The sequence below is a fragment of the Pipistrellus kuhlii genome, unplaced genomic scaffold (genome assembly GCF_014108245.1).
Source record: "Pipistrellus kuhlii isolate mPipKuh1 unplaced genomic scaffold, mPipKuh1.p scaffold_m20_p_18, whole genome shotgun sequence".
Lineage (NCBI taxonomy): Eukaryota > Metazoa > Chordata > Mammalia > Chiroptera > Vespertilionidae > Pipistrellus > Pipistrellus kuhlii.
Window position 1 is genome coordinate 11,115,936 of NW_023425493.1, and position 27,900 is coordinate 11,143,835.

At 46.2% G+C, this 27,900-nt stretch overlaps 1 protein-coding gene across 2 annotated transcripts in view; it reads right to left on the reverse strand.

The window, feature by feature from the left end:
* Positions 1-27,900, reverse strand: part of KCNH1 (potassium voltage-gated channel subfamily H member 1) — a 253,120-nt gene that overhangs the window by 62,456 nt on the left and 162,764 nt on the right. For both annotated transcript variants that reach the window (XM_036442598.2, XM_036442599.2), the window contains exons 8-9: positions 13,310-13,509; positions 7,366-7,618 (exon numbers count right to left, since the gene is read on the reverse strand). In XM_036442598.2, the coding sequence (XP_036298491.1) occupies positions 7,366-7,618; positions 13,310-13,509 (453 nt within the window). The remainder of the gene's footprint in view (positions 1-7,365; positions 7,619-13,309; positions 13,510-27,900) is intronic.

The following is a 27,900-nucleotide window of genomic DNA, read 5'->3' on the forward strand; positions in this document are numbered from 1 at the left end:
CTCCCTACCTCATATGTCCTACTCCTGACTCCGTCTTCACAGAGCCACCACCCTAGGCTGGGCACTCCTTCCCTTGTATACAGACGGACTACTAGTTGTTTATCCTACTATGTTGGCAGGTCACAAGTTATTGAAACTCGACATATTCCTATGGGTCAGGCTAAAATAATAAAGAGCTTGTTTCCATGTTTTACAACCTTCCACGGAGCCATCATCTCAACCCTTTCCACAAAAAACATCGAGTAGTGACTGTCTTCGGCAACGTTCTCAAGATATTGATCGTCCTCTACGCACATTCAGTGGAATCCCCGGAGGGTTTGTGACATTGCAGGTCCCAAGGCTCCAGCCTAGAGCTGCAGAATCGGAACCCACAGGGAGGGCCTGGGAACCAGCAACGGGAACATGCTTCCCACCTGAGTGTCATGCTCACTAGCGTTGAGAACCACCGGCCCAACATACAAAGTCTTCTCAGGCTCTTCTACTCACACTGGCCCCCCAATGTGTCTCTACTGGCTCCAGAGGCTCAGGCTGCTCTTCCCACTTTAAGAACCAGCCTATCCAACACTCCTACTGGTCCCGCCAAGCCCAGTCAACTACCTCCTCCATGAACATTTCCCTCTTCACTCCAGGAAGCCTACAGAAAGAGGTACCATTTATTGCCACTAATCATGCATTTATCTTCCCAAATGGGATATGACAGTGGTCGGCAAAGTGTGGCTCGTGAGCCGCGTGTGGCTCGAGAGGCGCAGTTTGCCGACCACTAGGATATAACATTCATCCAAGACAAGGATTTTCTCTGCATGCTCCCCCCTCAGTGTTATGCTGTGGTAGTTGTTAAATAAACAGGTGCTACATTAATATCCAAGTAATTATTGAAAGCAAAGATGAGCATATTGTTCAAAGTAGGGGGAAAAAGACTCCCTCTTGGAAAAAGCATGGACATGTTTCCGTGTCCGTTCAGGAGAATGTACATCCTAGTTCAGTAGTGGCAGGACTGCAAGTAGAAAGTGAACTCAGATGATCTGCCCATCAGCCTTCCTCATGCCTGCTCCCCTACCTTGGACTTTGGCCCAGCCACAAGTAGAGAAGGGTTTCCTCTCCTTGAGAGCCATCCCCAGATCTGTTCCAAAAAGACACTGTAGACTCAACAGACGAAGCCTTTATCCCGTCTTCTCATTCTCACCCTTGTCCTCTTCTTCCTCCTTCGACTCTATTGCCAGAAACGATTCCCACTTTTCATCCCCACATCCCGGAGGTTCTCCCTCCCCTGATATCTCTGGACTCCTGCCCTTCTTCCCCATCTCCGTCCCACCACCTTACTTAGGCCTTCATCATTCCTCACCTGAGCCTCCTAGCCAATCCCCATGCCTCTGTATTTGTGGAACCAGATAATCAAATCACTCTCATATTTAAAATTTTCTCTGGGACCCTCATCCTATAAGATAAAGCCCAGACCCTCATTCTAGACCACATGTGTCAAACACAAGGCCCGCGGGCCAAATCCGTCCCGCCAGGCCTTGCAATGTGGCCCGCACCTCGCTGTCATCACTGCACTCCGCTGCGTTTCCATCACAATGACAGTTTATGACTGTTCAGTAAACCATTCGGCCCGCGATTTAGGCTGGATTTTAGATTTTGGCCCCTTCTCTGATTGAGTTCGACACCCCTATTCTAGACCATGGAGCCTTTCGCAGCCTGCCTTTCAATTCAATTCAACTCAATTCAATTAAGCAAATAGCCGATAGTGCCTTCCATGTGCTGGGCCAAGCCAGAGGTATGAAATCAAACGTTCTCAGCTCACAGGAGAGACAGACAAGTAAACACGTGATTGATGCAGTGTGATGGGCTTAGTATAACTACAGGGGGTCTTAGAGACTTAAGCAGTTAGTGGTAACTCCTGCAGGGAGTTAATGCAGAGCCAGGGCTACAGATGAAATCTCCAGCTCAGGTCCAGGGTTCTTTAAACAATTCTTAAAGTATGTTTTTATTAACTTCTCAGAGAGGAAGGGAGAGGGAGAGAGAGGTAGAAGCATCAATGATGAGAGAGAATCATTGATTGGTTACCTCTTGCACCCTCCCTCCCCCAAGTGGAGATCAAGCCCATAACCCAGGCATGTGTCCTGACCAAGAAGTGAACTGTGACCTTCTGGTTCATGGATCAAGGTTCAACCATTGAGCAACACCAGCCAGGCAGGACTCTTTACATTACTCAAGGCAGCCTGGCCAAAATGACTTCCGTCTTGCCCAATAGAATGAAACAAAACAAACAAAAAGAAAAGATCCAAGATGATCCATGATTAAAACACAAATTAAGTATTAAAATGTAAAACCCATAAGACTTACTACAGAGACACTAAATCACAATGAAATAAGATCATTTAAATACCACATTTATAGGCTGGAAATACAGGGAGCTGGACCACACTCAAGCACAGCCCCTATGAAAGCTCGTAACTCATGTACTGTGGCCAAGCGACACAAAATAGATAACAAGGTACTCGCAAATGCAAACAGTACTAGATGGCCAGGGACAAAAGTGGGTACAGGTGCCTTTTTATTCTGATATCTACAAAAAATTAGAAGAAAATTATTTTTTAAAAAATACCATTAAAGATGCAAATGCTGAAGTCTTGCATTTATTATAAAGAACCAAGAAACTAAAACTGAGAAGACATTCATTGATTTATAAGAGCATTCCAAAAGGAGATTTGGGAGGGTGTCATCTCAAAAGGAAGGCAGAGAACATCAAAGGAAAAGGAGATCATAAGAGACCATGGGGTATATTCTGTTCCCAGGACACAGCATGGCCTCCAATCCAAGAGAGACGTGATCTATGTTTGTGGAACCATGTTTTTAAACTGCAGACTGGGATCAGGTCAAGAAAGCAATTTAGTGGGTCATGACAGTCAATTTCTTGTTAAATGGAGGGTAATAGAATCCAACAGAAAATGCCAGTTGTATCAGAGGGAAGGGGGGGGCGCAGGGATTGGGTAGAGGAGGGCAAAGCGGGTGGAGAGGGAATGGAGACATCTGTAATAAGAGTCAACAACAAAAAAATAAATTTAAAAAGTAAGCACTGAGTTTTGTGTATAACTGTGTGTGCATGTGTTTAGTAGCTCAGAATATAATAAACATTTCATATGATGGAATGTTGTCCTCCAGGTTTGAAACACTTTTTTCTGACACTTGCATGCTAAACACACTCAGCTATGAACAGTGACCTTTCTCCTCATTTTGGTGTCTGTGCTAAAATTAAACAGAGGATGAAGTGGAGAATGTAAGTACTGAAAGGAGGAAACAAATTAGCAGAATGTAAATGAGTGAACTGCTAACAAGGGGCTAGAGACCGAACGAATGAGATAAATGAGCTCTGGGCTTTTTCTAAAGACTCCTGCTCTCTATGACAAGTAAAGATGACCTGGCTGCCCCCCTTCCTCATTGGAGCACCGGATACACAGTAGCTGCTCAATGAATTACTTGTCCAATGACCCTTTAGAAGCACCTGCATTCTCTCCATGGTAACACTTACCAAGTAACGTGATTGTTGCTTTATAAATAATGTTGACTTCCTCCATTGAAGCTCTTTGAAGGCTGGGCTAATGTTTGGTCCACAGCTGCATCCTCACCCCCATGACACTGTTCAAGACATGTTGGCTAGTCCTAATCCAGTTTGGCTGTTGATAGAGCGTCGGCCTGCAGACTGAGGGGTTCCAGGTTCAATTCTGGTCAAGGGCATGTACCGTGGTTGTGGGCACATCCCCAGTAGAAGGTGTGCAGGAGGCAGCTGATCAATGCTTCCCTCTCATCTGTTTCTAACTCTCTATCCCTCTCCCTTCCTCTCTATAAAAAAACAATTTTATATGTATATAATTTTTTAATTTTTTTAAAAGACATGTTGGCTAGATTGAACTAAAGGGCACAAATGGCAATAAAGATTGAGCTCTCATACCTATCTGATGCTTGAACACCTGTTTCGAGAACAACAGCTCTAAACTTTGGTTTCCAGAGAGCAGATCGCTTGGAATCTCTTCTGTGTCTTGGCCCAGAGGTCAGGTTGACTCAAAGAGCTTGTATCTTCCTTTTATAGAATAAGAGCCTCTTGAAATCTCCTGGCTCCTGGGGAAATGTGGAAAATGTTTTTTTCCCTAGACTGGACAGCTTGAAGGCAACAACCACTTTGAACCCGTGGCTGCTGAGCTATGTCAGAGGTCCGGTCCAATAGCTAACGGGAGCAGGCAGGGTGCTCGGGAGGCCCGAGGCAGAAGGCTGGAAGTCAATTGACCAAGTAAATCAACAATAAACCAAAGCCGGTGCTTCCCCACAAGAAGCCCAGGCTGAGGGGAAATGGGACATGACATTTGCCTTCCTCGCTCCTCTGAGGCTCTGTCATACTCCCATGCCTGGGAGTCCACACCCAGTTCCTAATAGTGCTGCTGATTATGGTACATCAATTAGGGTGCCCGGAGCATGGGTATGTAAGGCGGACAGTATTCCTCAGAAAGCCATAAGGTGCTACCAGTGAGGGGATAGGTGAAAGATGCCCCACACTAAAATATCAGCTCAAATTCAAAGGAGAGTCGACTAGTCACTAGTTACACTTCTTCTCAGGCAAACACGGCAACCTCTATAACCAATGGAAAGTCCTCTTTATCAAGGGCCCTGAATGAAGGCAGGGATACATGTCATCTCCCTGCAGCAACGGTAAATCAATGGCTGTACCATTCCTGTGCCTTGTTCCTCATACACAGTCAAACCTCACATCTGTGGATGAGAAAGGCAAGGAACAGAATAAGCCTGTCTGTAGAGGTCAGTGGGTACCAGGAGTCCAGAACACTTGTTTCAGCCTCCACCTCCCGTCCAGACTCTATCCCAGTCTCCAGCACATGAGAAAGGAATAGAAATCATCCTTGATTAACCTGAGCAGAATGTAACCAAGAGAGCAAGTTCGCTTGGGGCCAGAGAAGCAAGAGGAGGGCTGCATATTCATGCACTCCAAGGTCAAGCAGGAGCAAAATTTGGGATTTAAAGAAAAAAACACTGTCTATGTCTAGATACTTAGTTTGAATCTCAATTCTAACTCCGGTATAACTTAATCTCTCCCTGCCTCAGACTCGTGAAACATCATATTTAAAAGATAAAAAATATACATCTACAGTGTTTAGCAGTATCTGGCAACCTAATGGAACAGCAAACTACACAAATTATCACTAGGATTGCAGTGTTGCAAAGTGGATCGGCAGAGGATTTGGAGTTGGGGGGCCTCCAGGATGCTGCTATTGGGCCTCATCAGTTTTGAGGTTTTGGGAGAGTTTCCTAACCTCTCTGCACTTTCATGGTCTCATATATGTTTGAGACAATGTCCCCAGTAAAATGGGGATCATGCAATCACTTCATGGGATTACTCTAAAGATTGACTGAGAGATCAACCAAAGGACTTGTATGCGTGCATATAAGCATAACCAATGGATGCAAGACACTGGGAAGGGGGTGAGGGCATGTGCCGGGGGGTATGGGAGGCTGGGGGAAGGTCAATTAGGAAAAAAAAGGAGACATATGTACTACTATATATAATACTTTAAACCAGTGGTCAGCAAAGTGCAGCAAACTAAAACTCAGTTTGCTGCTCTGTTGACTGAGTTTGCCGACCAATGCTTTAAACAAAAAAAGAAGAAGAAGAAGGAGGAGGAGGAGGAGGAGGAGAAGGAGGAGGAGGAGGAGGAGGAGGAGGAGGAGGAGGAGGAGGAGGAGGAGGAGGAGAAGGAGGAGGAGGAGGAGGAGGAGAAGAAGAAGAAGAAGAAGAAGAAGAAGAAGAAGAAGAAGAAGAAGAAGAAGAAGAAGAAGAAGAAGAAAAGAGATCGAGAATCTGTAAGAAAAATGCCTGGTGCAAACTAGATGTCCTGCCCACTCAAAGAGGAGATGTGCCCCCAGTAAAGAGCTGCCCCGACACCACCTCAGGCAATCAGGTAAATTTCTCAAAGGTCACTGATGCTCAACGTGCAAAACGCCAACCTGTGCCCCCACATTCCTATCCGCCTCCCACATTCCCTATTATCAGGTGGATGGCAGATCAGCCTTCCTGGTATCCCAGTGAGAAACCCTGCAGTCCTCAGGGACTCCCAACAGTACATCCTTCATCAGGTTCTGTTGAGCTTTTAAAATACTAGTATGTCACTCCACTTGCTTCTCTCCATCTGCTCACCAACAACGTGTCCCTAGATAACATGTCTCCGGCCTCATCTGCCCGCCCAGCCTCCCCCTTCCATCTGCTCTCAAGCTGCCATTATGTAGTCCCCTCTCTGAAGTACAAATTGGATCGTGCCTCTCCCCTACTTTAAACCCTTCTTGGGCTCCCCAACTTAAAATCCCAGTCCCTTAGCACGGACTCCAGTCCTACATGATCTCCCTCATGCTTGGCTCACTCCCTAGCCCAGTGGTCGGCAAACCGTGGCTCGCGAGCCACATGCGGCTCTTTGGACCCTTGAGTGTGGCTCTTCCACAAAATACCATGGCCTGGGCGAGTCTATTTTGAAGAAGCGGCGTTAGAAGAAGTTTAAGTTTAAAAAATCTGGCTCTCAAAAAGAAATTTCAATCGTTGTACTGTTGATATTTGGCTCTGTTGACAAATGAGTTTGCTGACTCTAGCCCCATTTCTCCCAGGCTCCTTCTGGTTCTGTGTTCTCCAGACACACTGATACACACACAGTTCTTCAAACGAATCATGCTCTCTCTCCGCAGGGACTTCATACATGTTCCCCCCTCTGCTTATAATGCTCCCTGTCCCTTCTCTTCTCCACGATAACTCATTCGCAATCTTTATTTTTTCAGCTTAGATGTCATTTCTTCCAAGAAGCCCTCCCGACACTTGAACCCTTGCACTGTAGGCAAATGTCTGCTTATTTGTTCCCCCAGTACCGTGATCGGCAAAGTGTGGCTGGTGAGCCACATGAGGCTGTTTGGCCCCTTGAGTGTGGCTCTTCCACAAAATACCACGGCCTCGGTGAGTCTATTCTGAAGAAATGGCGTTAGAAGAAGTTTAAGTTTCAAAAATTTGGCTCTCAAAAGAAATGTCAATCGTTGTACTGTTGATATTTGGCTCTGTGGACTAACGAGTTTGCCGACCACTGACCCAGTAGACTGGGAGACTCTTGAAGACAAAAGCCATTTTTGTCATTGCAAATACCTCAGGTGCCCCAGACTGTGATGGCCATGAAACAGGCACTCCGATATTTGTTTGGTGGATAGCTGCACAGATGCCAACTAACAATGGGCGTTGCCCTGCGGTGCAATCTCGGTGCAGGCAGCAGGGGCACTGAGCTGCCCACCTCGGACAGCAGGAGGTTTCCTTCCGGCAAAGGCAACACCTACCTAGGATGGCCACCACCTCGTCGTCCTGGATCACCTCCAGGGAGCCGGAGACCACGAAGCAGAGGCTGTCGACGCTCTCCCCCGCGTGGTAGATGAGGTCCCCCGGCGCGCAGTGCACCGTCTGGAACTCCATGGCCAGTGCCCGCAGGCAGCCGTCGCTGGCCAGCCGGAACGCGGGGTGCTCCTTGAACACCTTGCGGTTCAGGTGCACGCAGATGTCAGCTCTCATGTCCTTGGGGCAGATCTGCAGGACCTGGCGAGGCACGGGGAGAAACAGTGTCAGGGCCCCCCTCGCGGTGGCCTCCAGCCCACTGCCCCTCGACACCGGGGGGCAGAAGCAACCCCCACCAGGCTAGTCTGCACCCAGGGTGCTGGCAGACAAGACAGCCACAGTCCCGACCTCCTGGTGTTTGCTTTCTTTGGGAGGCAGTGGTGCCCAAAATCTGTGTTAACTGCTCAAACGAGGCTTCCCACGAGGAGAAGGGCTGGAAGAATGGGGGAATCTTTAAGTCTTTGAGAAAAGCCTCTCTAAGAAGGTGACATTTAAGCTGTCACCTTCATAATGTGTCAGAGGGAGCCATGTGAAAAAAAGAACATTCCAGAAGAATAGCAAAGGCCGTAAGGAAACCTGAGCAATCGCCAATGTGAATGAGGGGCAAGGGGAAGGAGATGAGGTTTTGGGAGTGCGCCAAGCAGAAGAGTGTGTGAGCCGTGTACGTATGAAAACCCTTTGATTTATTCTGTGTGATGGGGACACATTGGAGGATTTTGAGCAGGGAAGTGACAGAACCTGACCTATATTTCAGAGGATCATTGCAGGTACAGAGAAATGGAGCCAAGGAATCGAGTTGAGGCCGGTTAGCTAGATTGAGGTACTCGCCTCTTCCCTCCCCATCTGTATGGCAACAACCAAGACAGTTCTGGAAAATTCCAAATAAGGATAAAATCTCCCTCTCCCATTGGGAAGGTAGTGCCTGGCCTAGATCCACATCCTTATGAGTTTCTCCTGGCCAGCCCCAAGTATAAGCCTAGCTCGTGAGACCCTTCGGGGAGTCTCATTTCCTGAGCGTGTACTTTCGCTTTAATAAAACCTCTGTGCTTTATCGAACCTTTCTGGCTCATTCTCGAATTCTTTCTTGCATGGAGATAAGAACCGGGACACTGCCACGGGGTTGAGGCCTCCCTGTGAGCCTCTGACATCAAAGTTAGGTCCCTCCTGCGGGTGTCCGGGCGAGGCCCTGGGGCCTTGGACTGGAATGCTGGCAGTGGAGCCAGTAATAGGGATCATTCTCAGAACTGACATGCTCTGCAGATGGACGGAATATGGGTGTGATGTAACGAGAGATATAAAATAACATTTACTAACCACTTACCACATGCCAGGTATTGCTAAGTACTTTAGCGTGGTTCATTCATTTCATACTTATTTACAGGGCATCTATTGATAATTACATGCCAGGAATCATTCTAGGCTCTGAGAATGTATCGTAGCAGAGCACAAAATAGACAAAAATCCCTGCCCTTGGGTAACTTAACATCTAGTGGGAGGAGACAAACAATAAGCAAAAAATAAGTAAAAATTTAGCAGTCAGTGCTGACGAGAATCGTAAAGAAGGAAGGGAAAGTCAAGGGGATGTGGTTTTACATTTTTGAGTGTTATGTGCATTAGCAAATTGAATCCTCACGTGACCCTGGGAGGTAAGTACTATCATTGTACTATTTTACAGATGAGGAAACTGAGACACGGGGAAGAAAATAACTTGTCCAAAGTGGCACAGCCAGGAAGTGGCAGAGCTGGCATCTCTATCTACGTAGTCAGACTCCTCGTTTATACGCTAACCACTCCCTATGGGATGCGGTTGCCTGACACAAATGGACTTGCGAATTGGTTCTCAGTATTCAGGAAATCGAGGCAATATGGGAACTGTAAGAGGCCTTGGGTCTCATCTTTTACAGAAATGAAAATTTCTCAGCCTTTTCCAGGGGGAGGAATATTTCCGTGGACAAAACATTTGCAAGAAGCCATCGCCTAGCCCCTTCCATATTAAGGAACACAACAGCCCCACGTGGACTTGCTCAGAGAAATTAGAAGTGTTACTGAAATAATCCTAGCCTATGAACCAAGCGGGGAGGGCACACCATCCACCATGCCCAGTGAGGACATTTCTCTCACCTCCCTGCGCCCTTGCCTCACTCAGCACAGGCCATTTGCCTCGGCATCTGTGCTTATCGTGGAATGTGGAAGTCCCTCAACCTCCTTCAAACCTCCGCTCCAATCTCCACAGCTTTGCTCATACCCCATCCCGCTCAGGCGCCCCTAAGCTCTGCGTTTCAAGAGGGCAAGCAGTTGAAATCCCACCTCATTTTCCTCTCCAGTTGGCTTAGCTGCTCTACACTTCAGCATCTCCTGTGAAATGCCCTCTGCCACCACTGGCTGGTGAGAAATAAATGGAATTGTGCCCGCCAGCACACTTCCCGGGGGCAGTGCCTGGCCCCAGGAAGGGCCTTGGGGAATGCTGGTCCCCTCCCGCTGCGAGCCTCTGCGTTGTGGCCCTGGGGCTGCAGGTTGCTAAGGCGCTCAGGATGCTCTCCAGAGAGAGGAAGGAGGACTGGCCAGGCAGAGGAAAATTCAGACTGCCCGTGCTCAGGAGTGCTTGCTAATGCTTGCCTCTCTGGAGCTCATTAAAACGAGGCTTCTGCAGAAATGTGGGTTTCATTGGGATCCTCCGCTCTCCAGACAGAGCACAAGGGAGTGCAGAACGCTCACGCGTCATGTCAGAACTGTGCTCGATGGTTCAAAACCAGGATTTATTCTTTAACGTTCACCTTTAAATATTTGGTTTCCCCTGTGCTGGGATTTGCTGGCAGAGGCTGCTAGGGACGAGGCCTTGGCATGGGGACAGTGTTTTCTTCGTGGGCACCGTTCCCGGAGCCACTGGGAAGCGTGTGTGAGGAGCAGAGGGACCCTGGCGTGGAGGGATTGCAGACTGTCACAGCCACCGGGCGAATCCATCAGCCTTCTGCGGGCGCCACACTGGGCGGGTGGGGGACCCTGAATTCCTGTCTCTGAGTGAGAGTGTCAGCTCGAGGCACCTTCCATTCCACTTGGTTCTGAGGAGAGACTCTCCCTGCTGGCCCTTGAGCCTTGAAGGTCACAGGGGAGAAGTCACCATGGCAGCTCCTGGACATCCCCCCCTTTTACTCCCCCCCCCCCCCAGATTGGGAGGACAGCAGTGAGGCTAGGAGAACAGGCTTGCAGGCAGGCAGATCTGGATTCAGTTCTTGCCTTAACACGTGTAGCCATGTGCACCTGAAGCAACACTTAGCGTTTCCTCCAGACTCCGTTTTGGAACCGGAGCACAGAAGCCTCCTGGGCTCATGGAGCGGGCACACAGGGGGCTAGGCGCACGTGGGCTCTGATTTTGGATGTTCTCAGGGCAGCAGAGCAGCGGGGCAGTCGGGGGGGAGGGAGGGGGGATTTGAAAGTCCAGAAGGTCAGAGTTCAAAGGGCCTTAGTGCTAAGCTTTGTACTTTACAGGTGTCCTCCGAAGGACAAGTGACATGCTCAAGGTCACCAGCCAATTACTAGTAAACTGAATGAGCCCAGCACTACCACCCTCTTTCCCTCTTCCCCCTTTCCCCCTCATCACTGACCATTCTGACCTAGCATGGAGGAGAGGGGATTGTTGGAGAGGCATGGGACATGGGACTGCAGTGGCCACCCAGGTCAGGCCAGGCTCTGTGGTGAGTTGCCTTAGCATCCCATCTTCTCTGGGGTCAGGACCTGGGGCAGATCCTCAAGTCCTCCTGGGTGGGGAAGAAAGGGGGGAGCTGGCAGTGCTGTCTCCATGGGCAGCTGCCCAGCTCAGACTGTGGTGTGGGTAGGGAAGGGGCTTCTTCCCATAACTAGCTTTGCAAAGGCATCCTGACCCCATGGGAAAAGGAGCCCCGGGGCTGAGAGATCAGCGTTCCTTTCTGCTCCAGCAGCTCCCAGGCACCCACAGAGCCTGCAGCCTTGCTGAGAGAGCAGAGCAGCAGCAACAGGCACAGCTGAGGCTGGGGCCAGGCAAAGCCAGGGACTCAGTCCTGCCTGTCTGAGAAACGAGGGCAACTCTGTGCTCGTCCTTCTTCCCTCCACCACATGTTTTATATTTAAAAATGATAATGGGAGACCTAACAGGTTGGGCTCAGTGGATAGAGCATTGGCCTTCAGACTGAAGGGTCCCAGGTTCGATTCCAATCAAGGGCACATGCCCAGTAGGGGGTGTGCAGGAGGCAGCTGATCGATGTTTCTCTCTCATTGAAGTTTTTAACTCTCTATTCCTTTCCCTTCCTCTCTGTAAAAATATCAATTAAATATATATAATATTTAAAATGATAATGGGAAAAGCACAAACTTTGAAGTCAGACAAACTGGGTTCAAATCCTGGCTTTGCCGTTCTTAACTCTATGACCATGGGCAATTAATAAAACTAATTGGGCCTCCGTGTCCTTATCATTTTCAACAGAAAGAGCAGCATGGTCCTTGGGAAGCATGAATGCAAAGCCTGGCATGGAGACGGGCAGCAGGTATTTGTGCTCAATGCACCTTCAATCACGGAAGCTGGTGCTGTGGTGTCGCTTTGGCATCACTGTTGTTATCATGGCAGAAGCTCAACAGAACCAAAGCACCGATCCTCTTCCGTTGGGATCCGCTAGGTTTAGTTCAAGTTTTCCTTTTACACAGTCAGCTCGCAGCTGACTGTTCTAAGGGAGGGAGACCAGGAGCTCGGGCAGCGATCCAAAGCCGGCTGACTCTGGCTTTGAATGTGTCCTAAGGCATTTTTGCAATAGTGTTATCTTTCTGTTTTCCTCATTCTAACAAGGAGAGGAATCAGTATCCCCCGAGTACTTACAAACGGGCGATAAAAGGAGGAGTGCAGTTGAAAAGACCGAGAAGCAGAGGAGAACGGGCCTAGGATTACATTTTTGCTTATAGAAAATACACAAAGGAGAGACAACTCTTAAGTGAATAAGAAAGCCCATTGTATCTTTTCTCTATTCTCTCCAATATTCTTTTCTCTCTTCTTCACTTTATTGAAATGCGCCTAGAATAGCGCAGCTATCAGAAAGCAAGAGGGATCTGTGGTCACTGCCACTTTCTAGTGGGAAAACTGATGCCTGGGGAGGTGCCTAACCCATGCCCTGCCCAAGTCAGCTGACGGGTAAGGCACCAGCCCCCGCTCAGGGTTTCCCAGACCTGTCTGATAGATAGAACCACCTGGCCGCTTGTTAAAAATGCAGGTTTCTAGTCTCTCCACCCCCCCTTCTACCCCAAGTTCTCACTCCATAGATCTGGGGTAGAGGCTGGGATTCAGCTCTGAAGGACCACATCACAGGATCCCTGTCAAGGCTACAGTCTTGAGCACAAAACTGAGGGGGATGCTAAAAAGTCAGTAATCGAGATAAATCATGGTTTAATGCAATATTTTTTTTCCCTTTGTATCTTCACCAATACTTTATATTTCCTGGGCTCTCAGTATAATGTTTTTGTTTTGTTTGTGTGTGTGTGTGTGTGTTTAATGCAATATTTAAAAATAAATGAAAAATCATACAAAAATCCATAGTGAACAAAATATCAGAAGTTTGAATAAACATAGGATCACTAGCACTGCTGTGCCATCTTGTGCCATCCTAGCCTGAGGCAAAAGGACAATCAGTAATACTGATGACTGAGCTCTGGGTGACCCCGATTCTTATCATTATATAAATGTGGGAAATTCTACCCTGGACAGATAGACTTCCATTTCCATCAAAATCTCTGGAGGTAGGATCTGGACACCCAAAACTACCCAGGTGCATTTGAGGCACAGCCAGTTGGAGAACCACTGTCCTAGGAGAGGCCCAGGCCTCCCCAGGAAGGCTGGCAGACAAGGGGCTTCTCTGAGCTCATCGCCCAACTCACCTTCTCTGTGTCAATGCCTCTGGACATAGACCAGGTGGACACGATATAATCCATGACTCGCTCACTCAATCCCTTTGGCACCTGGTAGAGCTTCAGGAAGTCCCGGACACTGTTGAGCATTTCATGGTACCTGTTGGTGTTGGCATACATCTGTTGGAAAATGGTTGTCACGTTCCCGAAGATGGTGGCATAAAGAAGTGCTAGAGGCAAGAGGAGGAGAAGGAATAACATGAGTGGTTCCTGAACCAGAGCCCAATGATGCCCACCTTGCCCAGAGCCGGCCAATGGCCAGAACTGCCCTTTGTAGGACAGGCTGCCCTGACTTCCCAGGAGAACCTCACCCTGAGAGCCTCTGGGACTGGAGTCTCCTACTACCAGACCAGTAAGACAAGGGCAGGGTGGCGGGAGCCGACCTGGTCAAGGCCAGAGCTAGGATACAGGGAGTGAGGGGCACAGTTGGACTACTTCATTAGTAGAACCACATAGAGTTTGAGCCACGCCTGAGGCCACCAATAAAATGCGTTTCCATGCACTCCGTACCAGCCCACATCCAAATCTACCAGCAAGTAATCTTTTACCAAACCCTGCCATGTGCCAAGCACTGTGCCTTCCGGGACAAGAGGGTGAATGAGACGCTCAGTCTTGGCCCTCACACAGCAAACAGTGTAGCAGAGGGACAGACCTGGAAGGGGTGATCACAAATAAGTAACTAAAAGCAAGTCTGCGGAGAGCAATGAAGGATGTATTATCTTTGCATTTCTTACTCAGGTGCACAATCCACTTCACTGTCATGTGACTTCTGGGGTGGGGGTGGTGGTATGACGAGAATAAAACCAGGTCCCCTCTGAAATGTAACAAGAACATACTCTGTGCTCCTGCTGCTCCCCCAGGTTAGTGTCACGAAGGAGGACCATTATGTCATCACAAAACCCCACCTTCTACTTCTCACTCCCATTTGCCCTTGAATGCTGCCCTCAGGCGCCAACACTTCCAGGAAACCTCCCCATGGGGGTGACCGTCACTCCCAGGCATGTCTATAGAGCTCATTTTACACATGCTTCCTTCTTGACAAAGCATGAGTTGTTTGAGAGATGGACACATCTTTTTCTTGTCACCGTATCCCCGGGAACTAACACTATACCAGCACCCAATAAATAGTTTTCAAACTTGTGAATTTTACTCACAGTTTTGCTCTGGGTTTTTAAAAATGAGTTATTGATATACAATAAACTGCACATGTTTAAAGGACACAGTTTGATATTATGTGTATACACCCATAACACCATCATCACAATCAAGAGAGCGAACATCTCTATCACCCCATAAAGGTTTTGTCTTGTCCCTTTATAATCCCTCCATCCCTCCTGCTTCTCCCTACTCTCCACTTTCCCATTCCCAAGCAACTGCTGATGTTTTCTGTCACCATAGATTAGGATGCATTTTCCATGATTTTATATAAATGAAATCATAAAATATGTACTTTTTCAAAGCATCTTTATTAAGATAGAATTCATATACTATAAATGCACCCATTGAAGAATATAATTCAATGGATCTTAGTATATTTACAGAGTTGTACAACCATCACTGCATCTAAATTTAGAATATTTTCATTCCCCCACCCCCAAAGAAACCCTGTACCCATTATCAGTCATTCCCTGTCCATCCACCCCACTCTCATCCCCCAAGGTAACCACTTTCCATCTCTATAGATTTGTCTATTCTGGAACATTTCATATAAATTAAATTATACAACCTATGGCCTTCAGTGGCTAGCTTCTTCCATTTATCCATGTTTTCAAGGCCTATCCTCTTATTGTTGAATAATATTCCATGTATGGATATACCACTTTTTACTTATCCATTCATTAGTTCATGGGCATTTGGGTCACTTCCACTTCCTGGTTATTATAAATAATGCTGTTATAAACACTCGTGTACAAGTTTTTGCCTGAGTATGTTTTTATCTCTCTTGGGTAATGTCGCTGGGTTATATGGGAACTCTAACATTTTGAGGAACTACCAAATGGTTTTCAAAGTGGTATATCAATTTATATTCTCACCAAAGGTGTATAAGGGTTCCCAATGTTTCCCAAAATCTAACAATTGTTATTCTCTGTTTTGTTTTTATTATAATTGCCATTTTAATGAGTGTGATTTGCTATCTCACTGTAGTCCTGATAGCTAATGAATTTCATTAAGCACCTATTCATGTGCCTATTGGCCACTCCTATATCTCCCTGGGAGAAATGTTCACTCACATCTTTTGGGTTGTAACAATAGTTCCTTCCTCTTTTTAAGAAACAAACAAAAAAATTATGTTGAAATAATTATAAACTCACAGAAAGCTGTAAAAATAGAATAGAGAGAGTCTGTATAACCTTCACCTTGTCTCCCCACTGGTTACATTTCAAATACCAAGGGTACAATATTAAAACCAGAGGATTTGCCTTGCTATAAGTATGTGTACAATCCTGGGGTGTTTTATCACATGTGTAGATTCAGGTAACCAGTACCACATCTTACACTAGAAGTTCCAAAACAACAGGACTGCTATGGTCTCAGAGATCTCCCCCACCCCCAGAAACCACGAATCTCTTCTTTTTTAGAATTATGTCATTTCAAGAATGTTCTATAAATGGAATCATATAGTATGTGACCTTTTGAGACTGGCTTTTTCCACTAAGAAATATCCTTGAAATCCATCTATCTTGTTGCACATATCAATAGTTCATTCCTTTTTGTGTTGATGAATTCTCTCCCACAGTACATCATTTCTTGCAAACAGTCCTACTCGGGCTTAGCTGGCAGACTAAGAGGGAAGGAAAGAAAGAGAAAGGCATAGATCTAAATGCCAGGGAAGGAGCCCTTCAGGTAGTCGGCCTGGCAGGGCTGCATACAGACACCTGAGAAACTGAGGCCACAGGTCCACCTGAAGAGAATAGCAAAGGGGATCAGAAAGTGCTGCCAGGGAGCGGAGTTCGCCAGACTGATCAACAGGAGGAGGATTAGAAGCAGCAGTTGGAGCCTGAATAGTGCAGACGTCAGCTCTTCAAAGCTCCTAAATACCTCACATACAACAGGGTGGCAACTCCTGCCTCCCCCACGCTGTGACATCACCAGTGGGCTGTACACCAGCCTTAGGGCTGGATGGCTGCCTGATCCTTGTCAGTCTGACCTCAACTCAATAAACCTGTATGGCAGCCCTGCCTCAGCACTGTCTTCTGGTCCAGCGGTCGCCAACCTTTCGGACCTCATGGACCACCAGTGGTCCGGGGACCACAGGTTTGCGACCACTGTTCTGGTCCACAATTGACCAGAGGTCACACATGAAGCGTAGAGGTGCTTTGCTCAGGAAGGCTGCCAGAAAGTTAATGTAATCTCAAGCATAAAACAAGTTACACCAAATCAATACAGAAAGAACAGCTCTCTTATTAATGATCCCAAAACCAGACGCAGCTCTGAGGCTCTTGTGCTCTGGTCACAGTGAAGGCAGTGATGCCACATCCGTCATTTCTAGCCCAGGACTGCTCCCGTCCCCAGCCTGGAAGCATAAGGGTCCTCAGGAGGGCCTTACTCAATTATTATTATTACCATTATGACATTTTATTATTATTAAAAATATATTGTCCTGCTCTTAATGCCTGGCTCTATTTTTAGATGGAGCGAGTTGTGTTTTACATGTCTACATGCTGTAGATTGATATCTTATAGATAAAGCATTATGCCCTTAAATACAATCTAACTGGGAGAGGAGACATGCAAGTCCAGCTAACACCGCATGGATATCTGAATGTGACGTGGGAATGTGAAGTGGGAGAGGGCAGCAGCATCACTGTCATGACTGAACCTCAGTGCAAAGACACCATAGATGACTCTCAACATGAATGAGTTGGTCTTTCATTTTGGAAAAGGGGTAAGGAGACCTCTCCCATTCCCAAGACAAAATGCTGATTTGGCTGATTTGGAAGAGAGGAGGCTTATTTCTACGTAATGGGTATGGCTTAGTGGTTGAGGATTGACCCAATGAACCAGGAGGTCATGGTTGGATTCCCAGTCAGGTCACATGCCTGGGGTATAGGCTCAATCCCCAGCAGGGGGTGTGCAGGAGGCAGCCAATTGATGATTCTCTCTCATCATTGATGTTTTTATCTCTCCCTCTTCCTTTATGAAATAAAAATTAAAAAAAACAAGAGGAGACTTATTTCTGCATCTGAGTGGTTTACAATTAATGTATCATATCAGGAGTTCTGGGTCTCATCCAAAGAACAGTAAGACAGTATTCTCTGGCCCCTAATTGGAAATTGCTGTATGGAATTTTCTGTATGGGCAAAGGTTTGTCTCCCTCTTTAAAATTTGGTATTTATTTTTGTATACAAAACATACACCCAGTTTAGAGTGAAATGCCCAAGACATTTAAAAATTCTTTTTCCCCCTACGCCGTCTTTGTTTTCACCCAATTTTCTATTTTGCAAAAGCACCCACTTCCATTGTTAGCTGATTATTTTGCTATTGATCTCTCTATTTTAATAACAGGCTCACACTGCTATTTCCTGATATTTCAGTTGTAGGCACTATCCATTGACCTCTGAGAATTGAACTCTTTTCCCCACCTCACCTCCAACCTTACAGACATATACATAACTTTTCCCATTGCCCCACCCTCCCAATATAATTCTATTATCACATTGGTTATATAAGTATCCATGTTTACATTATTATAAGTAGATGAATGCTATTCACAGCTAAGTCATTAACAGCTATGTCGTGTACAGGATGTGGTTACTTTCCCTTTTCTGCAATGTAGTTAATAATGATCTTTGTCTTTTCTTGTTTAGTCTGCTTATGGCTAATGTGACTCCAAATTCTCCCACAGATAAATGCCTCTTCTTACTATATCAAAACACAGTAGTTAGTTTATTAATTAAAGGAATCTCTCCTGGAGATGTCTGAATGATTGCCTTGTCATCTGCGTGGACGTCTCTGCCCCTGTATCCTGGGAAGTCCCTTCATTGAGTATTCAGGTTGGATCCCAACCCCCTATCTTCCTCCCTCTTTTTAAAAAAAATATATTTTGATTTTTTTATAGAAAGGAAGAGAGAGGGATAGAGAGTTAGAAACATCGATGAAAGAGAATCATCAATCAGCTGCCTCTTGCACACCCCTTACTGAGGATGTGCCTGCAACCAAGGTACATGCCCTTGACCGGAATGGAACCTGGGACCCTTCAGTCCGAAGGCCAACGCTCTATCCACTGAGCCACACCTGTTTCGGCTATCTTCCTCCCTCTTGTTTTACCCCTTTTTGCTGGTAGAAGACATCGTCTAACAGCTTTCAGAGAAAGGATATTTGGGAGCACAATTTTTGAGACCCAATGTTTATTCTTATTCTGAATTGACAGCTTGGCTGGGTGTGACATTCTAGATTAGAAATCCTTTTTTTTTTTTTTTTTTTTTTTTTTTTTAGGTCTCCTTTCAGAATTTTGAATGCATTTCTCCATTGTGTTCCCTTGCTCTTGAGAAGTTGGCTCCACTGGCACCCAGCCCCATCCTTAGGTGCAGGTCCAGAGGTCACTCCTTCATGTGAAAAGAGACACTCTCATCACAGGAAATTCCAGGGGCTTCAGGAGCACTGTGCCAGAAATAGGTGAAAATCAAATACAGTAGATGTTTCTTATTATAAATCACACAAAGACTTCCCAAAGTCAGGTCTCAGACCAGTAGCATTCGCCACCTGGGTAATTGTTAGAAACGCAAATCCCCTGGCCCAGCCCAGACCCATTGGATCAGAATCTCTGAGAGTGAGGCCCAGAAATTTGAATTAAAAAAATTTTTTCAGGTAATGTTGAGGCATCTTCAAGTTTGAGAGGCACTGCTTTTTGCCATTCTGATCCTCAGTATGTCTCCAAGTTCTAAGTTTAATGCCCAACTCAAGGGAGGCGGATGATCAGGGTTGGGGGTGAGACACTGGGCTATTCTGAAGAAACAGAAAGAGGCTATGAAGGCAGCTACCCTCACCCCAGCCAACAAAGAACAATGGCAACGAAGCCAGGAGACAGCAATCCCACACGTTAGCGACGCAGCAGTCCCTCCGTCCCATGGTTCCACTTTCCGAGACAGCTCGCTAGGCTCCGGGGTAAAAAAAACCCTGAAATAAACAATGCGTACGTGTCCAAGCGCGCTCCGTTCCGTGGAGTGTGATGAAATCTGGAGCTGTCCGGCTCCACCCTGCTCAGGACGTGAACCAGCCCTTTGCTTAGCGTATCCGCACTGTGCACACTCTGCACAGTACCTGTCTCAGTTACCACGTGGACTGTTGTGGCGTTGTAGTGATTGGAGTCAAATAGCCCTTATTTTACTTAATACTGTCCCCACAGCGCAAGAATCGTGATGCTGGCAGTTCAGATCCGCCAACGAGACGCTGTGAAGCGCCCCCTTCAGGTGAAAAGGAATGTGTGCACAGGAGGAAATAGAGTATACACTATTGTAGGGGTTGGTACTATCCACGGTTTCAGGCACCCACTGGGAGTGTTATTTAAGGTGTTATCGCCCTTAAGTCAGGGGGCAGGATTGACTCTCCCTTGACGTACGGGATGTTAGCCTTCCCTGTCAGCACTCTGCCCTCATTCCTCCTCAAGAGGGACAGCTATCGCCCCGGGCAATAATTATCTTTCGAGTGCCCCCCTAAATCAAGGCATCTAAAACGCATCCACCCCCCATTACATAACAAGCAAAGCCTGAACACTCTCAGTTAATATCCTGCTAAGAATAGCACAGAGTCCTCTGCCACACTGAAACTCTGCTGTGTTGGAGAATGTCACTTAACAAGCACAAATTCTTACAGGGGAGACAGGAGGTTATTTTCAGGTGCTTCTCGTCTGTCGGATAAAGCATCAGCGCCCACTCCGCGCTAACCCGTCACCAGCGTCGTCTATGCAACCTCATTTCAAGCAGGGCTTCAGCGGCACCACAGACAAAACCCACAGCAATTTCCACGGGCAATTACTCCCGCAAACGACGCGAGAAGGTCAGGCACAGGTTGGAAAGGTCTCCAAATAATTGGCTGCTTTCACCTATTTTGCGCTTGATGGCAAAGAGAGGGCCCCTCAGTTCAGGTCCAGGGGAGCCTGGCTAGAGGGGGGCTCACTCGCAGGCTTACAAACCCAGGTCTTGCTTTACTTCATAAGGTTTCTATTTCTCCAATAGGAGTCATCCAAGAGGATCTAATTAACAGAGCCACTGAAAATAACATACTTTTTAAAGCCATTGAAACAAGTGTGTTAACCTTCCGTAGGCTCATTTTCCAATAGCAATGATGTCTACTCCTAAAGTTACAAGCTCTGGCAAACCTCGAACTTCCTTGTTCTTCTACATCTCACAACAAAACAAAAAGGAAGGAAGGAAGGAAGAAAGGAAGGAAGGAGGAAGGAAGGAAGGAGGGGGGGAGGGAGGGAGGGGGGAGGGAGGGAGGGAGGGAGGGAAGGAAGGAAGGAAGGAAGGAAGAAGGAAGGAAGGAAGGAAGGAAGGAAGGAAGGAAGGAAGGAAGGAAGGAAGGAAGGAAGGAAGGAAGGAAGGAAGGAAGGAAAGGAGGGAGGGAGGAAGGAAGGGAGGGAGGAAGAGAGGAAGGAAGGGAGGGAGGGAGGAAAGGAGGAAGAAAGAAAGAAAAAGGGAACCTTCAGAGGGCACTCCTGTCACCATGGTGAACTAGACTGGAACATCACAGCACGCAGTGCCTATTAAAGAAACACCTCTTCCAGTAATAATAACAGGAAGACATGAAAATCACTTTCTCTACTACTGGCAACTCTAATTGCAGCACCTGACCTTAGCATCTGTTGATTTTCCTCCTGTAACACCCATCAGTCTCTCCGTTTTCAAAGGCAGAATTGGAGATTCTAGTTGCTAAGTGACATTGTAACTCCTAGTGCCTCTCTCCACACTGCCTCCAAAGTAATAATTATCCAGAATGCTAGACACCCCCCGGCGTCCTGCTATACAGGATGCCAGCAAGTAGGCATAAATTGTCACACTGGACAGAGCTTTCTTTCTTTCAGGAGTCAGAAGTCCTATTGCTGACTCTGCTGTCTACCAGCTATAAGGCACAGGAGGCCCAAATATTTGTGTAACAAGTGAGCAAATTAATAACAATTGGTACTTTACACAACTTTTATGATGTGCAAGTCATTTTTACAACCAATTTGCACACATGATTTATCTTAATGGTAGGTACTATTATCTTCATTTTATTTATTTATTATTGTTTTAAAATATTTTTTATTGATCTCAGAGAGGAAGGAAGAGGGAGAAAGAGAGAAAGAAATTTCCTTTTTTAAAAAAATATATATATTTTATTGATTTTATACAGAGAGGAAGGGAGAGAGATAGAGAGTTAGAAACATCGATGAGAGAGAGTCATCGATCAGCTGCCTCTTGCATACCCCCTACTGGGGATATGCCCGCAACCAAGGTACATGCCCTTGACCAGAATCGAACCCGGGACCCTTCAGTCCCCAAGCCGACGCTCTATCCATTGAGCCAAACCGGTCCTGGCAAGAGAGAGAAATTTCAATGATGAAAATCATTGACCGGCTGCATCTTGCATGTCCCACACAGAGACCAGGCCTGCAACCTGGGCATGTGCCCTGACTGGGAATCGAAAGTTGACTTCCTGATTCATATGTCGATGCTCAACCACTGAGCCATGCTGGTGGGGCTTATCTTCATTTTATTGATAAAGAATGTGAGTCAAGAATGTTTGTGACTTGGCCAAAGTCACACAGCTGTTAAGTGGTTGATGGAGGATTCACTCCCAGTCAGGGTGGCTCAGAATCCACTCCACCACTGCCACAGCACCAGATGCCTCATACTGACTAACTCAAATCTCTTTACAGCTCTAAGAGGTAAGGACTATCATTACCCTTATTTTTAGATTGGCCACAGAGAGATCAAGTACCTTGGCCAAGGTCAGAGGGCTAGGAAGTACAAAGCTGGATTCGAACCCAGGCAGTCCCATTACAAAGTCTATGCCCTTTACACAGTGGTTTCTCAGCCTCAGCACCACTGAGATTTTGGGCAGCAGATTCTTTACTAAGGAAAGCCATCTTTTTTTATGTTAAGATTTTATTTACAAAGCTTCTTTGTTATACTGAAGGTAGAAATGCTGTTACAATTTATACCAAGTGGCCAGATTATTATGATCTCTAATCGCATAATTTGTGCATGGGTGGGGTCCGACCAGGGGGAGGGGGTCATGGGCGCTTGGCTGGCCTGCCTGCTGGTCAAACTCCTGGTCAAGGAGACAATTTGCATATTAGCCTTTTATTATATAGGATATACACCGAGTGGCCAGATTATTATGCGTTCAGAGATCATAATAATCTGGCCACTCGGTGTAAGTATAATAGACTCACCAGTCACAGCTATCCACACCAGAGCAAGAGTCTTACATGTAAACCTAACAGCACTTACAATTTTGTTGGGGTGAAGCCCCAAAGCTTGATGATGGATTTCCAATAGGAAAGCAGAATGGCACTTTGGGTGGTGGGTCTGTTTCACAGCTACCTTTACAAAAACAAACAAAACCCAGCTACCAAATCCATATGAGCCATCCAACCAATACTAAATAGGAATTCACCATCTTTTCCTTCATAACATGGTTCTCTTTCTCTTTTCCCCTTTCCAGCTTTCTTCCTCCTCATCCTCATCCTCTTCATCAACTTCTCCATCATGTCCCAATTCTTCTTCCTCTCCACTGACTTCTTCTTCATCACCAAACTCTTCCTCCTCACCATCCTCATCTTCGTCTCCTCCTTCATCCTCCTCTTCTTTGTCCACATCATCTACTTGGCACCTGAGTCAGGGGGTTCTCCATCTTCTCTCTTAGAGCCATCCAGGTTGGTCAGCTGGGGCAGATGCTAGGAGACCCTCTTGGAAGTCATTCAGATTAGTGACATCACAGATAAACAGACCTAAGCTTTTCAGATATTCTTAATTTTTCAAAGGTCCCGAGGAGCTGGTATTCCCATTGAAGTGTAGATGTGTGAGATTTGGACATTTTTCTGCTAACCTGTCCAGAACTCCAAAGATTCTGTTGTCACGGAGCTCATGCCTTTTCCATTTAAATCATTTGGGGAGATTTGAAACTGAAATCAAGCCTACATTTATCAAATTTAGGAACTCTAAGTTCAAAAATTTGGCTGTTAAGCCCTCAATTTTCCCATCCTTTGATGTGCAATTGTCCATATGTTTGCAAACCAGTTCCTCAGCTCCAGATCCATGCGTCCCCCTTCCCTCCTCTTCAAACTTAACTGTGGCAGCAAGGCCAACATAAGGGGCTGCCCAGTGGAGGCCAGAGGCCTGGGGCATGATCCCAGAAGGCTTCAGAGTCAAGTTAGTCACTGAAGCAAGAGAAACCAAGGATAAAAGAGGCTGGAGCATGATGCTGGTCTCGCTCCCCCCTCTCACCTCCCCCCTACCTGCACCTGTGCACCCAGCACTCCACTTACAGGTAAGGTGGCTTGGGCAGTAGCTGCCTTGTAAATTGCAAGATGTTTAGCAGAATTCCTGGCTTCTACCCACTGATGCCTGTAGCACCTTCTAGTTGTAACAATGAAAAATGTCTCCAGACGTTGCCATATGTCCCTTGTGGGCAAATCCACCCCCAATTGAGAACTATTGCTCTACACTTTGCTGCCTTTCCTTAAGTAAACCTGCCAACGGAGGGAGTACAACAAGAAACAGGACTATGTTGGGTCTAAGTCCTTCTGACTTTCAACAAAGGGCTATGGTTATGAATTATAATTATGGAACCAGAAAGAAAAATTGAATGATGCTATTATACCAGATCTACTCATGATGGTAAAAACCTGGCCTTTCTCATCTTCTTAGAGACAGAAAGACAATTTCCAGCATAATAGTAACGCCCATACTTGGCTTTTGGATTTCTTGTAAACCCAGACATCTGTCTTCAACCAAAATTTTGACCAGTAGGAAATGATTCTCTTATCATTGTCCCACACCCTGAGTCTCTGCTGCCTCCTTCCCACTGAATCTGATATAGCAAAGCAGTCAGAGCTTAGGTCACATTGACTGAAGAATGGAACACCAACTCCATTAGTTACTTGCTGTGTGACCTTTGGTTAATCACTAGATCTCTCTGAGCTCCATTTCCCTCATCTGTAAAAATGGGATAATACCATCTGCCTCAGAGTAAGATTTTGGCCAGGATTAAATGCAATGACATATAGAAGTGCTCCATGCAGGCCATGGTCAATACATATCAGTTGTTGCTATGTTATTATTATTCAAGACCCAACCCAAAACACAACTCTTCCAGAATTCCCCTGAAAATCATCACATCTGACTTCCCCACTGTGCTCCCCAGTATAATGCATGTGAAATTAACGATACTCTCAGGGGCCCTACCTAGCTGGAACCACCATGACCATGATTCTCAATCAGGGCTATGTTAAAATCACCCACAGAGCTGTTTAAAATTTACATTTTCCTAGGTTTAGTTATACCCAGGGGTGAAGTGAGTGAGAAGAAGGTGAGCAAGTAGCCTTTAAAAAACTTCCCATGATTCTTACACCATTTCCTTACCCTCATCTGTGAGCCTCTAAATTAGTCTGCAAGTGACCACTGTTTACCTAGTTTTGTAAAAGTCTGGTTATGTCCAACTATTTTTAAAATGTTTAAGGAAAAGATTGTGATCTCTTTACGAAACTAATTATAAAACAACAGGCTTCGCCAGGAAATACTTAATTGGTACTGGTGTTAAAAAATAAAAGAGGGAGAGTAATTAATTGAAGAAATTAGCAACTAAGTTGATGCATAAACTTTCCCAATTGAGAAGAAATAATCATAGGCTAGATTCACTTTTAAAAAAATAGATTTACATTTTTTAGAAAGTGGGAAAATATCAGTCTCTTTTTTTTCTTCTTCTTCTCGTTTCTCCCTTGAAAGAGGAAAAATTAACCATAGATAGAGAAAAAGATAATTTGAGGCCTTGAAATTAGCAAGGTCATTATTTTTCATGAAGAGAGATGGCTAAAGAGGGCTGGCCAAGTGCCATGAGGAAGGAACAGAACCTTCATCAGGGGTCTGAAGAGCCAAGTGTTGTGGGTTTGACACCTAGGACAGACCAAGAACCCTGGGCCTCCTGCCCTTGAATCACTAGGGCTGTGAGACATTCAAGGTTACCCTGAAGGTACAGAGAAAAATAAAAACTGAGCTAAGCAGCGTCAGATACGTTGAGTTTAGGAAGGGACAACGTGTACTTAGCTATTTGATAACATATTTTATATATCTTGATAGGTTTGTCCATAAAAGAGCGATCAGAAGTAATGGATTCTACTCTTCTGTTGATGGAGTTGCTGCTAATAGAAAAGGCCTGAGTGGTGAACTTCTCCAGGTCTCTGAGTCAGTTTCACCACAGCACCACCACTGAGCTCTCAAGGACTGTAAGGACAGTGCTTAGCAACACATAATCAGCCCTGAGAGAGGCAGAAGAAACAACTCCAGAGAATTCTGCTGGACGAGCAAAGCCAAGGCCAGAAGAAAGCGCGTGAGAAAATGTTCTGGACATGGAAATAAACAAGGGGGCAGAAGGCAGGGAGGAGAACAACAAGGGCCAGAAGACAGGTGAGGCTATTGAGCTACAACCTAAGTATATGGAAACGAAGTCTGCATCTAACTGACCCCATTTAGGGGATTGAGCAAAGAAAGGCCTCCTTCATGAGAAGCTGCCAGAACTTAGTCTTGAATTGTTCTGGTCAATGAGGGAGAGGGGTTAAATGGAAAATTCCAGGCAAAGGAATAGCCTGGCCAAGGTGGGAAGGTTGAGAGAACAGATCTTATTGGAGGAACTGGAAGTCTCTCAGCAAAGCTAGTGCCTAGAATGCAAGAATGGTGGTGGGGTGATCCTAGATAGGAGGTTGGAGCGTGACAAAACTCACTTCGTGAAGGTAGTCCTTGGGTTTTATCCTGAAGACAGTGGAGTTCCTAATCTACACCTGGTATCTCTGCCCTTGAATTCAGCATGGTCATGACAACCTCAAGCAGCATCCCAGGATTCGGGTGCTGCTCTGCTCACAAGTTCCAGGGGAGGGACGAGAGCAGCCCTCCAACTGGGGTGCTCATTCTAACAGCTGGTTAACTACTCATCTCGGAGTTTATGAGTGACCTACTGGTGTCACCATACCTTCCAAATTACTCGTTTGGTTTACCAAGACGGTATCAATATGCATTATAGAATTAACTTGTTGTTTGCTAATTCTGATAGAGAATGTTGTTTAGTGAAAGTTTCCAAATTGCCATTCTGAAGCTTTTGAAATATTTCCCCACGTTATTGAGCACACTGGGAGGAGTTTCAGAAAGATGTGTTCACTGAGTGAGGTCTACAAGTTCAACAATTGTTAGTAAACAGGAGATCAGAAGCACCTCCTCACCTTCCCTCACACATCGCTCCTCTCAGGCAGACACAAGGGTAGAGGGCCTCCACTTCTCTTCTAACACACTGACTTCCACTCCACTCAAACAGGCTCTTCAGAGCCAATGACCCCCTGGATGCCTCCCTGAATCTGAAAGAGGGGATGTAGAGAACCTGAGAAGTGACAGGCTTGGCCCTAGGAAGGTTGCTATGGCAATGCCAATATGAGGAGGAAAAGGAAGTTTTGAAGCCCGAGGTTATAGGAAGAGCACGTAAATAGCCCGTATTCTGCCCTGAGAGGCATGATTAAAGCTCAGTGCTGCTCCTCAGCGGGGCTCACAGAGCGCTCTCATGGGAGAAGGCAGCGAGGGCAGTCTCTTCGGGGCAGGAGTGTTTTATCACGGACGTAATGTACAATGGCCAGCTTCTGGTGATAATAGAGATAGCGCAACTTTCCCTTGATATTGTAATACTTTCAAATGCTCTTCAGCCAGTCCACTAGCGTGGACCATTCCAACTCCAATCTCACTCTTGGGATGGGCCCACTCCTTCCTGGTCTCTGGTTACAACAGGTGGGCTGGGGTGTCAGAATGATAAAACAGGATTTTCCAAGCCCCATTTGGTACTTGTTTTTTAAACAGCAGCAGGATACTTTCTGCTGCTTAGAAACTGCAGATCACGTGGCCTCTTTGGAACAAAAAGCTGTCAACTATTTAATCTGAAATTGAATGGGCTTTCATCTTCAATTTAAGGGACAAACTTGATCTCTTCATTCACTCATTTGTTCCACAAACATTTACCCAGCATCTCCCTTGTGATAAGCATGGCACTAGCACTCAGATAGCATGACCAGATACGTGAGAGATGGTGTGGTCAGGGAGCAATCTAGACTGGGGGCGGGGGGTGGAGGACGCCAGCATTATGCCCTGTGGCGGGGGGTGGGGGGAGGCTATGGAGGTACGGTGATGGAGTAAGGAAGGAAGACTCCCAAACAAAGGCAACTATGTCAGCCCTGGGGCGCAGGGACTGGGTGGGGCATGGTGAGAGATCTGGCTGGACAGGTGGGCAAGGACCTGAAGCTTTCCATGCTTGGATTTTACTTCATTAAGACTTGCTCGCCTCACCACACCACTAGTGTGTGCTATGGACCCATGGACATTTTCA